This window comes from Loxodonta africana, chromosome 14 (genome assembly GCF_030014295.1).
Source record: "Loxodonta africana isolate mLoxAfr1 chromosome 14, mLoxAfr1.hap2, whole genome shotgun sequence".
NCBI classification, from domain to species: domain Eukaryota; kingdom Metazoa; phylum Chordata; class Mammalia; order Proboscidea; family Elephantidae; genus Loxodonta; species Loxodonta africana.
Window position 1 is genome coordinate 5812026 of NC_087355.1, and position 18174 is coordinate 5830199.

Here is an 18174-nt window from a genome sequence, read left to right on the forward strand (position 1 = left end):
ATAGACTTACTGAGATAATTAGTGGAATGCACCTGGCCCAGGGTACGTACTCTATTTCCTTTTCCCCAGCTCCTCTTCCCTCTCTCAAATGGATGAAAGTTGCCAGCTACCACATGCAAGGGAGTAGAATGTCGTTTCTAGTTAATGTTCTCAGTCAGATTTACCACTACTCAGCTTGTGTTGGAACTGACTCAAGTGCACAAAACAACAGCTTCAATATAAAAGATAAGACTAAAAACGAAGTCTGGGGCCACAAATGCTAGAAGAACATGGATGGTATGACACAAATGATAATAAAATGAAATAAGCATCTTTATGGAATCATAAAATGTAAAGTGATAGCTTGCTCTCGGCTCACAAAATATTTATAACAAACAGAAGCATGAAATAGATGCTCTAACAATAGTAATAAAAGTCCCTGCTCCCAGACTGGTTTTGCCAAGACTTCTCATGTGGGAGCTGCCACCATCACCACCCAGAAGGTCAGGGACTGTCTTAGTCATCTAATGTTGCTATAACAGAAATAACACAAGTAGATGGCTTCAACGAAGAGAAATTTATTCTCTCACAGTCTAGGAGGCTAGAAGTCCGAATTCAGGGTGCCAGCTCCAAGGGAAGGCTTTTTCTCTCTATGGGCTGTGGGGGAAAGGTCTGTGTCATCAATCTTCCCTGGTCAAGGAGCTTCTCAGTCCTGAGACCCTGGATCCAAAGGATGCACTCTGCTCCTGGTGCTGCTTTCTTGGTGGTATGATGTCCACCTGGTTCTCTGCTAGCTTCTCTCTTTTATATCTCAAAAGAGATTGGTTTAAGCACAACCTAATCTTGTAAATTGAATTCTGCCCCACTAACATAACTGCTGCTAATCCCACTTCATTAACATCATAGAGACAGGATTTACAACACATAGGAAAATCACACCAGACAAAATGGTAGGCAATCACGCACAACACTGGGAATCATGGCCTAGCCAAGTTGGCAGATATTTTTGGAGGGCACAATTCAACCCGTGACAGGAACCTAGGAACCACTGGCACTCTCCTACTGCCAGGACCAGTGACTTCTGCCAATATTCCAGTGTTGGGGCATTGCTACCATATTTTGAGATGGTTCATATTAATGATGATAACCATAATAACCATTTATTCCAAAAACTTCCTAGGTCAGTGCTGTACATTCCACCTGCTTCATCTCACTTAATGCTCACAGCAGCTCTAGGGGTTGGCATCATTATGCCTATTTTATAGATGCAACACTGAAGAATCACAGGAGTCTGTACATTTTTCAAAGGAATGTAGTTACAGAAAGCATAGCAGGAATCAAGCCCAGGTCTGACTGGTTCCAATTTCTGCATTCTTACACCTCCCAGCACTTGATAACTTATCCAGCCAGTATCTTGACTTCCATATATTTCATTTGATTCTTACAACAATGGCCTGAGTTTACCCAGGAGATGTATGGGTTTTTCAAATACAGATTGAGAAAGTGAGGCTCAGGGAGGTCAATAGTCAGCCTAAAATGTCCCAGAGTCAGAGGGCAGCAAAACCAGAGCCAGAAACCTCTGTGGGAGGCTCTGGAAGGGGATGACTGGGCAATTTCCCCTTTTCCAGCGTTCTGGGGGACACTCTTTCATGAACCTACAACACTGGAAGGGAAGAAACAAAAAGATATTTAAAATAATGAATAAACTGTGAATGCCACCAATACTTCCTGGCAGTCCTTTATGTACTATGCTGGACTGGATTCTGTAGAACACACCATTATACAAAAGACCCTCACCCTCAAAGACACTGAGCATCTGGGTATTACTTGTACGTAAACAACACAAAACATTAGTCCTTTCACTTGTTGCACGTCCACGGGTGAAGAAACAAGTCATTTTTCTTACTATAACAGGATGTGAGACTATTTTCTATTTTATTCACATGGCATTAGAAAAATTCGCAAGTGTTTCAAGTAAAATGGCAGCCACCTGGGTGAGAATCTCTCGCTAGGGTAGAAAAGCTGTGAGTTGTTGCACTTTTTAGCATACACACCACAGGAGCATATGGCACTAAAAGAGCAAAGACTATGGGGTGTCCTCACCAAACCTGGCTTGTCTACAAACCTGGAAACTACAATAGGATGTGCACAGGGGGGTGGGTTCAGCAGGCCTGGAAGAGGAGGGCAACCACAGAAACCAGGGTGCACACAGGGAGCGCCATCACCAGGCGACACGCCTACTACTATGGGGGATGAAGGGCTTGCTTGGCAAAGCTGTGTTCTCTGACTCAGAGGATGGGGGCTTGCTACCCCCACCACACCTCAACCAAAGACCCTCCTAGCTGAGTGCTTTAACAAGAAGGAAGCTCTTCACAGAGAATTAAGGGATGGCCCTCTAAGTTGGCAGCTGGAAGAGTCTGCACAATGCAGACGGGAACAAAGTTATGTCAGTAGCCATGTTGCTAGGCAGGGTGTCTGTGAAGGCTGGCTGGAGGGACAGCAGCCTGGCATAATGGCTCTTTCTCCATGTGTTGTTCTTCCCTTCTGCCTGCTGTGGCCAAACAAGATGATGCAGGGAGAAGAGATAATGCTCGGATCATTAGCTTCCTTTGCTATTGAGGTGCATGGTCTGTGTGTTTTTCTCTTTTTATTTAAATGATGCTTCTTTAATCAGGATTTGTTTTTTTCAGTTTCATGACAGTAGCATAATCAACTCATAATCTTGATGACTAAGCATCATGCAGGTAGTCCCCAACTTATGATGTATTCAAGGTACAACAAACCACACTTATGACCGTCAGTTTCTTCGTTTTGTCTTTCGTTTGTACATCCTATTGTTAGTACATCTTCCTGGGAGGAAGTTACAGGAAAATGCATGCAAGGATTTGGAAAAAATTGCTGAGTTATGTGAACACACTCCAAGCATTTGATCAGGATAATATGATGGAAGAGCTTGGTGGAATAATTGCCCATAAGGCAAGAAAATTGAATTTAGAACTTGATATCACTGATGGGGAAACCCTGGTGGCATAGTGGTTAAGTGCTACAGCCGCTGACCAAAGGGTCGGCAGTTTGAATCTGCCAGGCTCTCCTTGGAAACTCTATGGGGCAGTTCTACTCTGTCCTACAGGGTCGCTATGAATTGGAATCGACCTGATGGCACTGCGTTTGATTTTTGGTTTGGATCACTGATGGGGAACAGCTCACAGATCATGAAAAACAGGAATTGACAGATCAGGACTTAATGGATTTTGAAGAGGAAAGAAATGATGAAGAAAGAAATAATGAGGAAAAAGGAGATTAGTTGTCAAAACAATTTTACAGTTAAAGGATCAGCTGGAGTTTTTTCTAAATTAAATCAAGGGCTTAGGTTGCATGAAAACATGGACCCAAACGCTGATCGCTTTGCTAAAGTCAACAGGCAGATTTGGGAAGCAGTGAGATGTTACCGTGAAATATACGAAGAAAAAAAAGGAAAAGGTCCATTCAGGCAACTCTCACTAATTTTCTGACTAGAAACACCATCCCCAATTTCAGGGATAATCCAGATGATCCAGAAGCTTCCTATAAGAGGAGTTATTACAACTGACAAAATGCCTTTGTCCAACTCTTCTTCATCGTTGAAGTAAATTTTTAGGATTTGTTTATTTTTTTATATATGTCCTAAAATATAACTGTAAGATTATATGCAATGTTTCCCACCCCCAAAGACAATAAAAATGGATTTATAAAGATGCTGATAATAAAAGCCCATGGTGATCAAAACAAAACAAACAACAAAAAGAATGAGTTATTTGACTTACATCAGAATTGACTTACGATGAAGTCACTGGAAGGGAACCCCATTGTAAGCCGAGGACTGCCTGTATATGTATTTTCAAATACAAGCACTAATTTTTAGTTTTATATATTTGTTGTTTTTAACCTTTCCCTGCAATTGTGCCCCATGTTGACACCGGTACACTTTCTTCTCTGTCCAGTTAGGTGTAGCTACCTGTCCTGTCTTCATTCCTTCAGTGTTTCAACAGTGTGCTAAGTGCCCGCTCCATACACCAATGCACTAGGCATGAAGGATGCCTCAGGATCTTTTCAATTAAAGTAGTCAAAATTATTAATGTAAACTACAGCAATGCACAGGAGGAAAAGATCGGTGTGTAGTGGAGACATGTGGACATATTTTGGAGAAGAGGGAGCCTGAACAGGACCTGAAACTTAGAGACAGATTTAGATAGATTAAGGGACTTGATGGCTAACATCTTATTCAGGGATTGGTGAGGAAAATCAATTTCTTGGTCTTGGGATCCTGTGAGAGGGTAATGAGAGACTGGTTTGAATGGGAAAAGTGGTGTCAGGTCACCGAGTGCCTTGAACACAAAGAGAAAAAATCATTTTAACCATATATTGAGGACTCGTGTGATAGACACTATTCTAGGAACTTTATATCATCAGACAAAGTAGTCATGATGATTAAATAAGACAATGCACAAAATTACTCAGCACAGGTCTTGGTGCTTGATAGCTGCTCATTGAATGCCACCACCATCGTTGGCATTGCTGTGCTGCTGCTGTTATCATTACCGTTATTATTTTCATTACTTACTTACCACAGTCCTTGCAATCCACATCAGCACCCTGTTCCCCACTCTTTCCAAAGAGGAAGTTGTCTTAGGGATGTTTCTCAGAGTCCACAGGAAATAAGTAAAGGAACCAGGGCTGTCTTTTTCCAGAATTTTTTGAGGAGTTGGGCATTTTATCAGAGGAATAATGTGATTAAGTGAATTCTGCCACTTCCATCCACTAACGACTGAAAACCATTCCGAACAGTGTGGTCAGGCATGCATAACAAGGTGGAGGACACTTTACACACTGACACTGGGCAGGTACAGAGGGAATAATGTTACAGAACAAGAGCCTGTGCCATCAGTGTACAACCTGCTGTCATACACACTGTGAACCTCTCCACAGACAGAGAGATCTTGTTAGACTCTTTTATCAGATCAGGAAACTGACATAGGAGAGATTCATTGACTTGTCTGAAGCCAGGAACTACTGAGGCAGGTTTTCTCACCCTTCTAACTTGGAACTGAATCCACTTCTGGAGATAACCTTTCACCCAAATACTAAACAGGCCTAAAATAAGCAATAACACACGTGAAGAAAGTGTTCCTTAGAACAATCATCTATATGAAATCGAAAAGGTAACATCTGCCCAAAAGCAAAGATGAGAAGGCAGGAAGGGGCAGGAAAACCAGGCAAATGGAAACAGGAACTCGGGGTGGTAATGGGGAGAACACTGACACCTTGCAGGGATTGCAACCAAGGTTACAAACAATTTGTATATAAATTATTGAATAGGAAACTAATTTGCTTTGTAAACCTTCACCTAAGGCACAATAAAATGTTCAAAAAAAAAAAAACTACTAGGAAAAAAAATCTGAGTCTTCTGAGTAGCTGTCAAGCTAGAGCTCCAACATAATGGAAAGAAAAAAAAAAAAATCTAGTGGCCATTCTCCCCAGTGGACTCCTTTTATTTAGCAGATGCCTGAGGCCAATGGGAGACACCTGAACAAGAACTGTTTGCTCTCTAGAACAATGAGTGTGACCAAAATGCCAGCAGGCCACGGGAGCAGACAGCTGCTACCTTACCACCCTGGTGAGAGTTGGAAGGACCCCAAATACCAAATTCAGAGGAGGGGAGATTGCAGTGCCACAGGACAACAGGGCCCTTTTTACAAGCGATGGAAAACAAGGCATTGTTTTCTGTATTGCCAACACGCATGACTTACTCATTTTCTTGGGCACATGTTCCAGAGACGTAGCATTCCAGAATTTATGTTCAAGTTTATCAGAAATCATGATGACTTGTGCTGAAGTGAATTATTAGAACTTATTTGAAAATATAATGAGTTTTCTTCATTAAACTCCCCCAAATAGCTTCAGTTCATGTTGATGAAATTCATTTCCTACATATCCTTTTGGAATATTTACTATTGAAATTGAGCTATGGCTGCTAACCAAAAGGTTGGCAGTTTGAATCCACCAGACACTCCTTGGAAACCCCATGGGGCAGTTCTACTCTATCCTAGAGGGTCGTTATGAGTCGGAATCGACTATGTGGCAATGGTTTTGTTGTTGTTTGTTTCATTACAAGGGCAGTAATTTATTAACTTAAAAAAAGAAAGTAGATTCAGTTACGTCTTCTCAAGCTGACCTTGATGTTCCCTTAGCCTGCGTTATTCTGAAGGAGTCAGATTCACATTGGCTGCGTGCCCTCTTGGTACCCCAGAATTGCTCCCACACACACAAAGGGAATGCTGGGCGCATACCCATGTTCCACGCTGGAGGGAAGCCTTGTCAGGATGGCAGACCACAGACGCATCCTGCACCGTACAGTCCGAACATGTAGCGGGAAAGAGATAACAAGAGGAGGAATGATGAAGTCATGGTTTCCCTGGAATAGACAGCACCACAGGAACCACACATCTCTTCCTCTCTGTTTTGGATTGAATTGTATCCTCCAAAAAGATAAACTGAAGTCCTAACTGCTGTACCTACGAATGTGACCTTGTTTCTTGAAATAGGATGTTAGTAGTTAGGTTAAGTCAGAATTGACTCGACAGCAACAGGTTTGTTCATTTTGGCTTAGTTAGGTTAAGGAAGTGGTACTAGAGCTGGGTGGGTCCTAATTCTAATCCCTTCTGAGTGGTATCTTATAAAAGAGGACAGACATGGGAACAGGGACACACACAGGGTGAAGACTCCATGTGAAGATACATCTACAAGCAGCAAAGGAACACCAAGGATTGCCGACAGTCACTAGAAGCTAGAGGAGACAAGGAAAAGCCTTCTCCTAGAGTGATCAGAGAGAGCACAGTCCTGCTGATGCCCTGAATTTGGGCTTCCAGCCTCCAGAACAGTGAGACATAAGCTTCTGTTCTTTAAAGTCACCCAGTCTGTGGTATTTTGCTATGGAAGCCCCAGAAAACTAAGACACCCTCTGCCGACATAATGTGGACCCTCTCTGTAGATATAATGATGTACCCTCCCAATCTCAGATGAATGTCCCTGTGGCATTCAGGACCACACAGGGTGTGTGTATGTAGTGCCCAACAGCACTCAGGAGAAAACTGACATTCTCAGATGACCAGTACTTTTGTTCCATAGTACAGTTACCTGGGCATTAAGAAATATGTGGATATGAAATGATTTTTGAAGTTTTATACAGAAAATGATCTAGCTGGAGTACAGTCCCCAACTGTGGGAGAGCAGAGAGGCCCAGGCTGTTACCCTCCTGCTCTGTCCTCCACCCAGTGGCATGATCCCACACAGTCTAGGAAGCACCCCAGAAGGCAGAGAAAGCTGGGTGAGGATTGGAGCTAGGCAGGCTGGCCCAGACACTGATGGGTCATTTAACAATGTTGTGCCCTTGGACAGTCACTGGAACTTCTGTAGTTTAATTTCCTTGTCTGAAACCAAGCCATAACAATCTTTATCTTGTAGGTTTGTTGGGACATTAGGGTTTCTTGAAAAGTTAAATGATTTAATATTCAACAGGGGCTCAGAAAATCATTTTTATTGTTATAGCTGACCTCTAACTCATCATAACTCTAGTCATCCTTAATCTGAAGTCTTGCACTGCCCAGCATCCCTTTGGGATCTCATAGTTCATTCCATTTTTTGGTGTTTTTCCTTTCTGACATTTAAATTCTGACTTGCTTGGCCAGTGGTGAGGGTAAATATTAAAAAATAATTTTTAAAACCTTTAATATTATCTCTATGCCTAAAATTTATTTTTCTCACAAAATGTGTACAGTCATCCTTGTCTCAGACATAAATCACCCCTACTCCCTGCAAAAATTACTGATTTTTTGTAGAAAAATAAACAGATGCTGTTCTAAAACCACAATTTATTGATACAATTCTAATCCTGTCTTGACATTGGCGGTTCAGTGGTATAACTCTAGCCTTCCATATGGGAAACCCAAGTTCAATTCCTGGCCAACGTACCTCATGCACAACCACCACCCATCTGTCAGTACAGACTTGCGTGTTGCTATGATGCTATGATGCTGAATAGGTTTCGGAGGAACTTCCAGACTACAGTGGACTTCAGTTAAACCCCGAGACAGGCCCCAAGAAGAACTGTAACATCCACGCAGTCAAGAAATGATCTTGAAGCATACACTTCCACCTGGAGGCTGTTCAAGAGCCTATACCTGACCATCAAGTTGTTTCTCTTTTTCTTTCTTTTTCATTTCTTGCAGCTGTTGGGCCTCTGCATGGAACACTGAAACAGTTCCACGAGGCTCTGGACTTCAGCTGTAATCACATATCCCACGAGGAAGAAAGTAATTTCATTTAGCTAATCCCCATAAGCACTTGCAATGAAACCAATTCTCTTTTTTAAGAGCTTACGAAATATATAAAAATTATTTTAGGAAATAAAAAATTGGCTCTTTTTAAAAAATAAATTCTGGGGTTATTTTTTTAATGTTTCCCTTAAAGGAAACATTTAACATTGATTCCATGAGAAGATTCGAGATACATCAGAATATATTATTTTAATTGAAGTCCATGGTAATACTGATGTTAGATAGAGGACAGCAACTGGTCCATTATGGAGGTCCCACGCTGTACTGCTGACTGTTGTAATGCCTGTCTGTGTGTAGCTTGGTGGTATTGTCTGAGTTAGACTGTGTTGACACTCTTGAGTGTCAGCGAGTGCAGGAGGGCATTCCAAGGGGGGCAATAAGAAACCTGGGGTATACAAGAAGCAGGCAGCATAGCAGACATTGTGATTGGGTCTCTCAGTCCTTCCCAAGCTTCCCTCATTCAGTGACAGATGCAGTTTTGTGGGACTGACACCAGTTCAACCATGAGGCCAAGATTGGCTCAGGGAGGGCCTGAGTGAGGCAATGTATGCCGGGTAACTCAAGATGGATCCCTTCGTGGTACAAATTGTTAATGTGCTTGGCTGCTAACCAAAAGATTGGAGGTTAGAGGCCACCCAGAGGCAAATAAGGTTAGCAGAAGACATAGAGTCCTCTTTACTGAGGTACTCCAGAGTTAATCAAACATAATGAGAAAAGAAAAAGGTAAAACTTAAAAAACTAAGGGCCACATAATTTTCTGATTCCTAATAAAGTCTTTCTTCTCTATCCTTACAATTAATTTACAAAAATATACCTTCATAAGAGTAAATTTTTTTTTTAAACAGAAAGAACACACACACAGTTACGTGGAAATGGAAGGTTGAGATTTTTAATAACTCTTAAGGGGAACAGAAAGAGGACGGAGAGATTCTCTGGAAACCTGACGTGCCTGTGAGGTGATCCCACAGAGCCATCCAGGAGACGGCAAGGGACAGGTACCTGGGCCAGAGATCCAGATTTGAGATTTCTCAGAATTTACCTGATCATTGTAGCCATGAGAATGGATGAAATCTTTTAAAGAAAGTGTCAAGGTTATAGTGCTGTGTCAACGTGTTGAGGCTATATTCGTAGCTATTTAATCTAACACTCATCTGAGAGCTCCTGTACATGTGACTAAATCAGTTGACTTTAAGCAAAGGAGATTAATCCAGATCATCTGGGTAGATCTGATTCAATGAGTTGAAATGTTTAAAGAGCAGAACTGAGGTTTCACTGAAGGAAAAGAAATTCCATATGTGGACAACAGCTTCAGCCCATGCCCAAGAGTACCAGCCTGCCTTTCCTGATGCCCTGCCCTACAGATTTAGGACTTGTACAGCTAGTGACAACAACTGCATAAGCCACTTTCTTAGGATAAATCTCTTAATATGTAACCCAAACCCGTTGCTGTTGAGTTGATTCCAACTCATAGCAACCCTACAGGACAGAGCAGAACTGCCCCATAGGGTTTCCAAAGAGCGGCTGGTGAATTCGAACTGTCGATCTTTTGGTTAGCAATTGAGCTCTTAACCACTGCACACCAACTAGGTCTCTTTCTGTAGTTGAACCCTGACTGATAGATGGTATGCAAAGTGAGAACAGATGGTATGCAAAGTGAGAACAGATGACAGCTGAGAAAATTCTAGAGAATATGATCATAAAGAGACAAATGAGGAAGAGGGATTTGTAAAGAAGACTAAAGAGAAACCCAGAGTGATATGGGGGGATGCTGAGGAGAAGGCGCTGTCATGGAAATTGAACGACTTAAGATCAAAGAAAACAAAAATCCTCACGACTGGACCAATAAGCAACATCATGATAAATGGAGAAAAGATCAAAGTTGTCAAGGATTTCATTTTACTTGGATCCACAATCAACATCCACGGAAGCAGCAGTTAAGAAATCAAGAGATGCACTGCACTGGGCAAAACAGGCTGCGAAAGACCTCTTTACAGTGTTGAAAAGCAAAAATGTCACCTTGAAGACTAAGGTGCACTTGACCCAAGCCATGGTATTTCCAATCACATTATATGCATGTGAAAGCTGGACAGTGAATAAGGAAGACCTAAGAAGAACTGACGCTTTTGAATTGTGGTGTTGGTGAAGAATACTGAATATACCATGGACTGCCAAAAGAACTAAAAAATCTGTCTTGAAAGAAGTACAACCAGAATGCTCCTTAGAGCAAGGATGGCGAGACTACATGTCATATACTTTGGACTTGGTATCAGGAGGGATCAGTCCCTGGAGAAGGACATCATGCTTAGTAAAGTAGACGGTCATTGAAAAAGAGGAAGACCCTCAACGAGATGGATTGATACAGTGGTTGCAACAATGGGCTTAAGCATAATGATTGTGAGCATAGCACGGGACCAGGTAGTGTTTCGCTCTGTAGTACGTAGGGTCGCTATGAGTCAGAACTGATTCGATGACACCTAACAACAACAAGATCAGTCAACATGCAAAATCCTTCACAGAAGTAGCAGAAGGCCTAAAACGCACACCAGAAGCATTACTGCCACGAGACAGTAAAAGCAGCAGCAGAGCAGAAAGTCCTGGTACAACGGGCTGAGGAATGAGGATAAGCTAGGAATGAAGGACATCGACTCTTCGTTCAAGAAGCTTAACTTTGGAGGAAAGAACGTTTGTTGTTTTTAGCACCACAGAGTCTGTTCTGACCCATGGCAACCTGATGCACAACATAACGAAACATTGCCTGGTTCTGCACCATCTTCATGATCCTTGGTATTCTTGAATCCATTGTTGAGGTAACCGTGTATTTTGAGTGCCTTCCAACCTAGGGGGCTTGCCTTCCAGCACTATCTCAAAAAATACTCTGTTGTGATCCATAGGGTTTTCACTGGCTAATTTTCTGAAGTAGATCACCAGGTCTTTCTTCCTAGTCTTAGTCTGGAAGCTTTGCTAAAATCCGTCCACTATGGGTGAGCCTAATGGTATTTGAAACACTGGTGGCACAGCCTCCAGCATCATAGCAACACACAATCCACCACAGTACTTCAAACTGATAGACGGGTGATAGGAAAGAATGTTAGCTAAAGATAAATCAGAAAAATGGAGGGTTTTGTGGATATTGTGTTGCTGTTATCTGTATGATGGAAAATTCTTGAATATGTTCATATGCTAAAGGGACAGAGTCACATAGAGAAGAAAGAGATTGCAGATACAGTGAAGAGAGTAGACAATGAATACAACAAAGACCCCAGGAAAGTAGCCAGGGATGGGATTAGAAACAGGACAGAAGGAAGAGACTCTTCCACTGAGATGTAACAGGAGGGAAGGATAGCTGCCAGCATGCCTCTGCAGGAGAGGTGGAGGCCCCAGCATCTCAGTGAACTAGCAGGAAGAGCATCCACTAACCATGAAGGAACATGGTCAGGTGGACGGCTGGGAAATCATACGAATTTGAACTTGTGTTTATGGAAAATAGGAGAAAGATCTGGCTCTTTCTAGGAAATAGCTGAGGGACACAGAAAAACTCCTGGGCAGAATTAGGGTCAGATATTCTTGAGGTTGATAAAATTGTCTATGACGGTAGAAAAAACTGACTTTATTCCGCTACATTCAGCAAGCTGTGTGTGAGAACAAAGCAAGGACATTACTGACTAGATCCAGGGTGGGAGTTTTGGTGGGAGATAGTGGCAGAAGGTCAAGAAGGTAGGGGAATTGAGGGTACTGTCCAGAAAGGTGCTGATGTGATGGCTCACAGAGTCTAGGTAAGATAGAAGAGACTGTCTGGGAGAAAATGGGGGACAACCACGGAAGAAGTCTCCAAAAGTTTGAAAAATTAGAATAGTGGAAAATGGAATGGCATAGTGTTTAAAAGCGCAGGTTCTGGGGGTCAGGCTGCTGGGATCATTCCAGCCCACAAGTTAGCTAAATGGGGCCTTAGCCAGTTTATTCAATCTTTCTCAACCTCAGTTTCCTCATCTGTTAAATGGGTATGGTAATAATATAGCTATAGTTGTGAAGATTCAATAAAGTAATTCATGTGCAGCAGTTAGCTTTCCCTGCCTGGCACATAGTAAGCGCTCGTTAAAGTCTCAATTACTTTGCTGAGGGAGTGAAGGGTTCTGCATGTGTGGGAGGTCCTGGTGAGAGTGAGATAATGGATTTGTAAGATGTCAGAGGAGAGGGTGAAGTCCAGGGTGTAGGCTTGAGTGTGGGTGGTCAGTGTGCAGTGGAGAGGCCTCCACATTAGGAAGTAAAAAAAAAAAAACTATGGGATTAGCATCCTAGACACATCCATGTACACACCAAAGGAGATGTCAGTATCCCAGGAGTTGGATCCAGGGCTAAGCTAGGAATTCCCACTCAGGAACCACAAGGACCAAAGATAGGGGAGGTTGGAGCATTTAACATGTTAAAGTCATTACAGGTTAGCGTGTCCTAATATGGGGAGTCCCTGGGTGGTGCAAATGGTTAAGCGCTCGACTACTAGCCAAAACGTTGGAGGTTCGAAACTCCCTAGATGTGTCTCAGAAGACAGCCTGGTGATTTGCTTCCAAAAGGTCACAGCCTTGAAAATCCTATGCTGGCATTGTCATTAGGTGCCATTGAGTCAATTCTGACTCACAGCGACAGAAGGAAACACTACCCAGTCCTGCACCGTCCTCACAATTGTTGCCATGCTTGAGCCCATTGTTGAGCGCACTTTGTCAGTTCATCTCATTGAGGGTCTTCCTCTTGTTCACTGACGCTCTATTTTACCAAGCATGATGTCCTTCTCCAGGGACTGATCCCTCCTGATACCAAGTCCAAAGTACGTAAGATATTGTCTCGCCATCCTTGCTTCTAAGGAGCATTCTCGTTGTACTTCTTCCAAGACAGGTCTGTTCGTTCTTTTGGCAATCTAAGGTACATCCAATATTCTTTGCCAGTACCATAGCTCAAATGCATCAATTCTTCTTTGGTCTTATTCTTTGTCTAGCATCTGAGGCAATTGAAAACACCATGGATTGGGTCAGGCACACCTTAGTCCTCAAGGTGACATCTTTACTTTTTAACACTTTAAAGAGATCTCTTGCAGCCGCTTTGGCCAAAGCAATGAGTCTTTCGATTTCTTAACTGCTGCTTCCATGGATGTTGATTGTGGACCTGAGTAAAATGAAATACTTGACCACTTCAACCTTTTCTCCATTTATCATGATGTTGCTTACTGGTCCAGTTGTGAGGATTTTTGTTTTCTTTATGTTGACATGTAACCCATACTGAAGGCTATGGTCTTTGACCTTCATCAGTAAGTACTTCAAGTCCTCTTCACTTTCAGCAAGCAAAGTTATGTCACCTGCATAATGCAGGTCATTAATGAGTCTTCCTCCAATCCTGATGCCCCATTTTTCGTCATATAGTCCAGCTTCTCAGATTATTTGCTCAGCATACAGATTGAATAAGTATGGTGAAAGGATACAACGCTGATACACACCTTTCCTGACTTTAAACCACACAGTAGCCCCTTGTTCTGTTCAAACGACTGCCTCTTGATCCATGCACAGATTCCTCACGAGCACAATTAAACATTCCGGAATTCCCATTCACCACAATGTTATCCATAATTGTTATGATCCACACAGTCAAATGCCTTAGTATAGTAAATAAAACTTACGTAAACATCCTTCTGGTATTCTCTGCTTTCAGCCAGGATCCACCTGACATCAGCAATGACATCCCTGGTTCCACATCCTCTTCTGAATCCCACTTGAATTTCTGGCAGTTCCCTATCGAGATACTGCTGCAGCTGCTTTTGAATGGTCTTCAGCAAAATTTTGCTTGCATGTGATGTTAGCAATATTTTTTGATAATTTCCACATTCTGGTTGGATCACCTTTCTCGGGAATAAGCGTAAATATGGATCTTTTCCAGTCGGTTGGCCAGGTAGCTGTCTTCCTGGTTTCTTGGTATAGACCGGTGAAAACCTTATGGTGCAGCTCTACTCTGCGCACACGCGGTTGCCGTAAGTAGGAATCGACTCGACAGCAACTAACGACAGCAACAGTAAAGAATTATGGCAGTTGGTGCACTTGAAATGATGAGAACCCGAGAAAACCTCAGTATCTTCAGGAGACTGTGGGCAGCATTCCAGGTGCCAAAGTGGGAAAAGTTATTTACAAGGCAGGCCTAAAAACAGTCAGAGCTTTTCCCGCAGACCTAACCTTCTTCCCAGGTTGGAGCTGGCCATCCTAGACCTTCATCTGCTCAGCCAGCTGAGCCTCTAAATTCTCTCTCTAAAATAACCTATAAGACTGAGCTAAGCTAAGACCCCATTCCATGTATAATACTTTAAAATAGTGCCCTTCTCAAAAGTGGTTCTCCAACTTTTCAAGCAATGTCGACCAGCATCAATGTCGGTTATAAAATCTGCACTTGAATCCCACACTTCCTGTTCTGCTCTGACGGCCACACCAGGGGCCTCTCGATGCCACCTTCTCTCAAATCTTCAGACCTTTCTTCTGAGCTAAATAAATCCAAGTCAATTAATTGTCCTTCTGAAAGTTTGTTTTTCAATTATCTGACTATCAGTTTGAACAAATTTGAAATATTCCTTAACCATGTTAGCTTTAGATTTAAACTAACATTTCAGTAGGTTGGCATTCCAGAATAGCAGTAAAACTCTTCACTTTCATTTATAATCAAACAATCTCCCAGTATATGAGAGTGGGGTGGGAGGCTGAAGGACATTCTCATGACTACTATTTTATCAATTTCTTTGATATTTTTAACTGAATTTATGCCCATCTAGCAAATTTTAGCCCTGAATATCTTTGGGGAACATATATACGTACGTACATATATACATACATACGTACATATATATGTCTGCCAGGCGCTCCTTGGAAACTCTCCGGGGCAGTTCTACTTTGCCCTGTAGGGTCACTATGAGTTGGAATCGACTTGATGGCACTGGGTTTGGTTTTCTGGGTCACTATGAGTCAGAATTGACTCGATGGCAGTGGTTTTGTGGGGTATATATATCCATAGGGTTTTCATTAGCTGATTTTTTGGATGTAGACCATCAGACCTTTCTTCTTACTCTGTTTTAGTCTGAAAGCTTTGCTGAAATCTGCTCAGCTTAATAGCATCATGCAAGCTTCCACTGACAGACATGAGGTGGGTGCACTGGCCAGGAATCGAACCTGGGTCTCCTACATGGAAAGCAAGAATTCTGCCACCGAACCACCATAAGAAGTCATAATTAATTCACAAGACCTTTCTCTTCTTCTAATGACCCCAGTGAGTTATCTTTTCACATATTTTAGGATTCTTCAGTATTCTAATCCTGGCTGCAGGTCTATATAAAAAGCTGTAGAGCAACCGAGAAGCTCTTCTCAAACTTAAGATTTCAGGAATTATATCAAGTAACAATAAGATATAACTTTTACTTAAGCACCTAAATATAATGAGTGGAAACAGAGGTTTTTGTTTTTTTTTTTTTTTTAGCATCCTCTTTTTGTGGACTGATATTTTTATTTAAGAAGACCCCTACACCGAAGGTGTCATAGTAAGTATAAACATAATTTAAATTACAGATGTATTTTCTTCTGGTTTTCTATAATCTTCTCTCTAATGGAGATAATCCCTGAGGTTAATAATGACCTGGATAAACAATTTGTCTTTAATATGTCCCCTTTCTGTAGCCTTTACTTATCACGGATAGGATTCCTGTGACATGCAATAAGCAATTATGGAAACCAAGGATACCATGCTACGAACACTCGTTGTAAGTAAAAATGAGCTTTAAAATATGTGTGTCGAGTTTTAAATTATGGTTTTAAACTTCATAACATAGATGGGACAAAAAAGATCTGATATTCTCAACCAAAAAAAAAAAAAAGTAAAGGGCTATTTTTATTACGACATTTCCCAAGAGTAAGATTCATGCTACTGTAGATGTTGTCCTTAAAGTTCAAAATAAATAAATGGCCTGTTTTAAAACTAAAGTCAGGACAAGAAAAGAAATTAGATCTTCATCCTTTCAGAGTCCCTACACAGGGTGAATTGCATGCTTCCTTTATTTACCAGAGACTTCTCAAAGGTGCACTCTCACAGAGTAAAATACGTGATCTCAAAGGCCATGTTGGTATTTTTTTTTTTTTTTTTGGAAAGAAGCCAAAATCAGAATGCATAACCAGACTCTGTAATTAAATTCCAGAGCCAGAAAATTAGCATACTTTTGTATATATCTAGACATATTTATTACAGGATGTTGAGTTTAGTAAAATTCCACAAAAGGACAATAAAATAATGGAAAACGAGAAATCAAAGCCCATTTTTGAAAACCTCTACAGCTCACACTTCAGAGGAAAACACTGGATGGCTTAGTTACAAAATTCACTGATATCCGCAACCATAAGGCATTGCAGTACTAAAAAGCAAAAAAAAAAACTTAAACCCATTGACGTCCAGTGGATTCCAACTCATAGCGACAGCAGAGGACAGAATAGACCTGCCTCACAGGGTTTCCAGAGCTGCAATCTTTATAAAAGCCGACTGCCACATCTTTCTCCCTCCAAGCGGCTGCTGGGTTGGAACCGACGCTCAGGGCTTTTACCCACTGCGCCACCAGGGCTCCTTTTCAGTACTAAAAAAATTCATATATGGATATCAACAACACCAAATAGGATATCGGCTTTTGCTTCATAAACCATACCACCTATCTGATGAGTAACGGAAATTTTTAAATTATTATCAGTAAAATCAGCGAGCCAGCGATTTATCTTAATATTTGCAAAAGGCAAAACAAAGTACTCCAAAGTGACACAGGCAATCAGGCAAAAGGCCACGCAAATGGACCAGCTTCTCTTCCAAGAGATCATAAAACCGATCTTGTTGCCCCACACTCTGGCACGTCCCTGCCCATTCAGTTTTCCACAGGGGTCTGCGAACAGAGGGTCCCTCCTCGGTCCTTCAGATTGCTCAGTTTCGCCCTGTGTGAACCTCGAAGCCTCCCAGCAAAAAGCTCTCCAAGGTAATGCTTCCCCTCCTCTAGTAATCTCCTGGACCCTGCAGGAATAAAGTCCCTACCCCCGCCTCGCTGACCCCCCCCTCCCCGGACCCCGAGCTCACCGAATGATCACGAACATGACCAGGGAGTTGCCCACCAAGCCCACCACGAACACCACGGAGTAGACGGCGGTGATGATGATGGGGATGACCGGAGAGATGTGCGCGGGCTCCAGATGCGCGTCCTCGGGGCCAGCGCTGCCGTTGCCGTCTGTCTCGGCCCAGCCGGGGAACCAGCCGCTGCTGTTGGGGAGCAGACAGGCGCTCGGAGCGCAAGTGGGGACTGGGTCCCCGCGGAAGATCTGCACCGGGGGCTCCATGGTCGGCGGCCGCGCTTGGAGGGCCAGCGAGGAGGGTGGCACCTACCGGCGGAGGAAAGCGAGAAGACTGGCTGGACCCGGAGACGCAAACTTTCTCCCAGCCGGGGCCAGCTCGCGGAAGGCGCTGGGAGCCGAGGGCCTTCGGTTGCGACCCAGGCCGCTCATCCTCGGGGATGGGAGCGAGAGGAGAGACCTCTCGCTGCCATCCGTCAGGCAAACGCTCAGCTGAGCGCTGGCCTGGCTCTCCCGAGATGTCCCACCCTGCCTAGGCAAGGTCCCCAGGTGGCACGCTTTGCCAGACTGCGGGTCCGAGCTCTACGGGGCAAGAGGTCCCCCAAGGATAGGGCCCCTGAGGGACGGAGCCGTCGCGCCCAAGAACTGCACCTTGAAAGCCTCAGGCTCACCTCTGGCTCCTAGAGACCTGCGGGTCCCGCGGGCGCCCAGTC

At 42.9% G+C, this 18174-nt stretch overlaps 1 protein-coding gene across 2 annotated transcripts in view; it reads right to left on the reverse strand.

The window, feature by feature from the left end:
- OPRK1 (opioid receptor kappa 1) overlaps nt 1-17728 on the reverse strand; it is a 36576-nt gene extending 18848 nt beyond the window's left edge. For both annotated transcript variants that reach the window (XM_003408315.4, XM_064267708.1), the window contains exon 1: nt 17472-17728. In XM_003408315.4, the coding sequence (XP_003408363.1) occupies nt 17472-17728 (257 nt within the window). The remainder of the gene's footprint in view (nt 1-17471) is intronic.
- Nucleotides 17729-18174: the final 446 nt, after the last annotated feature.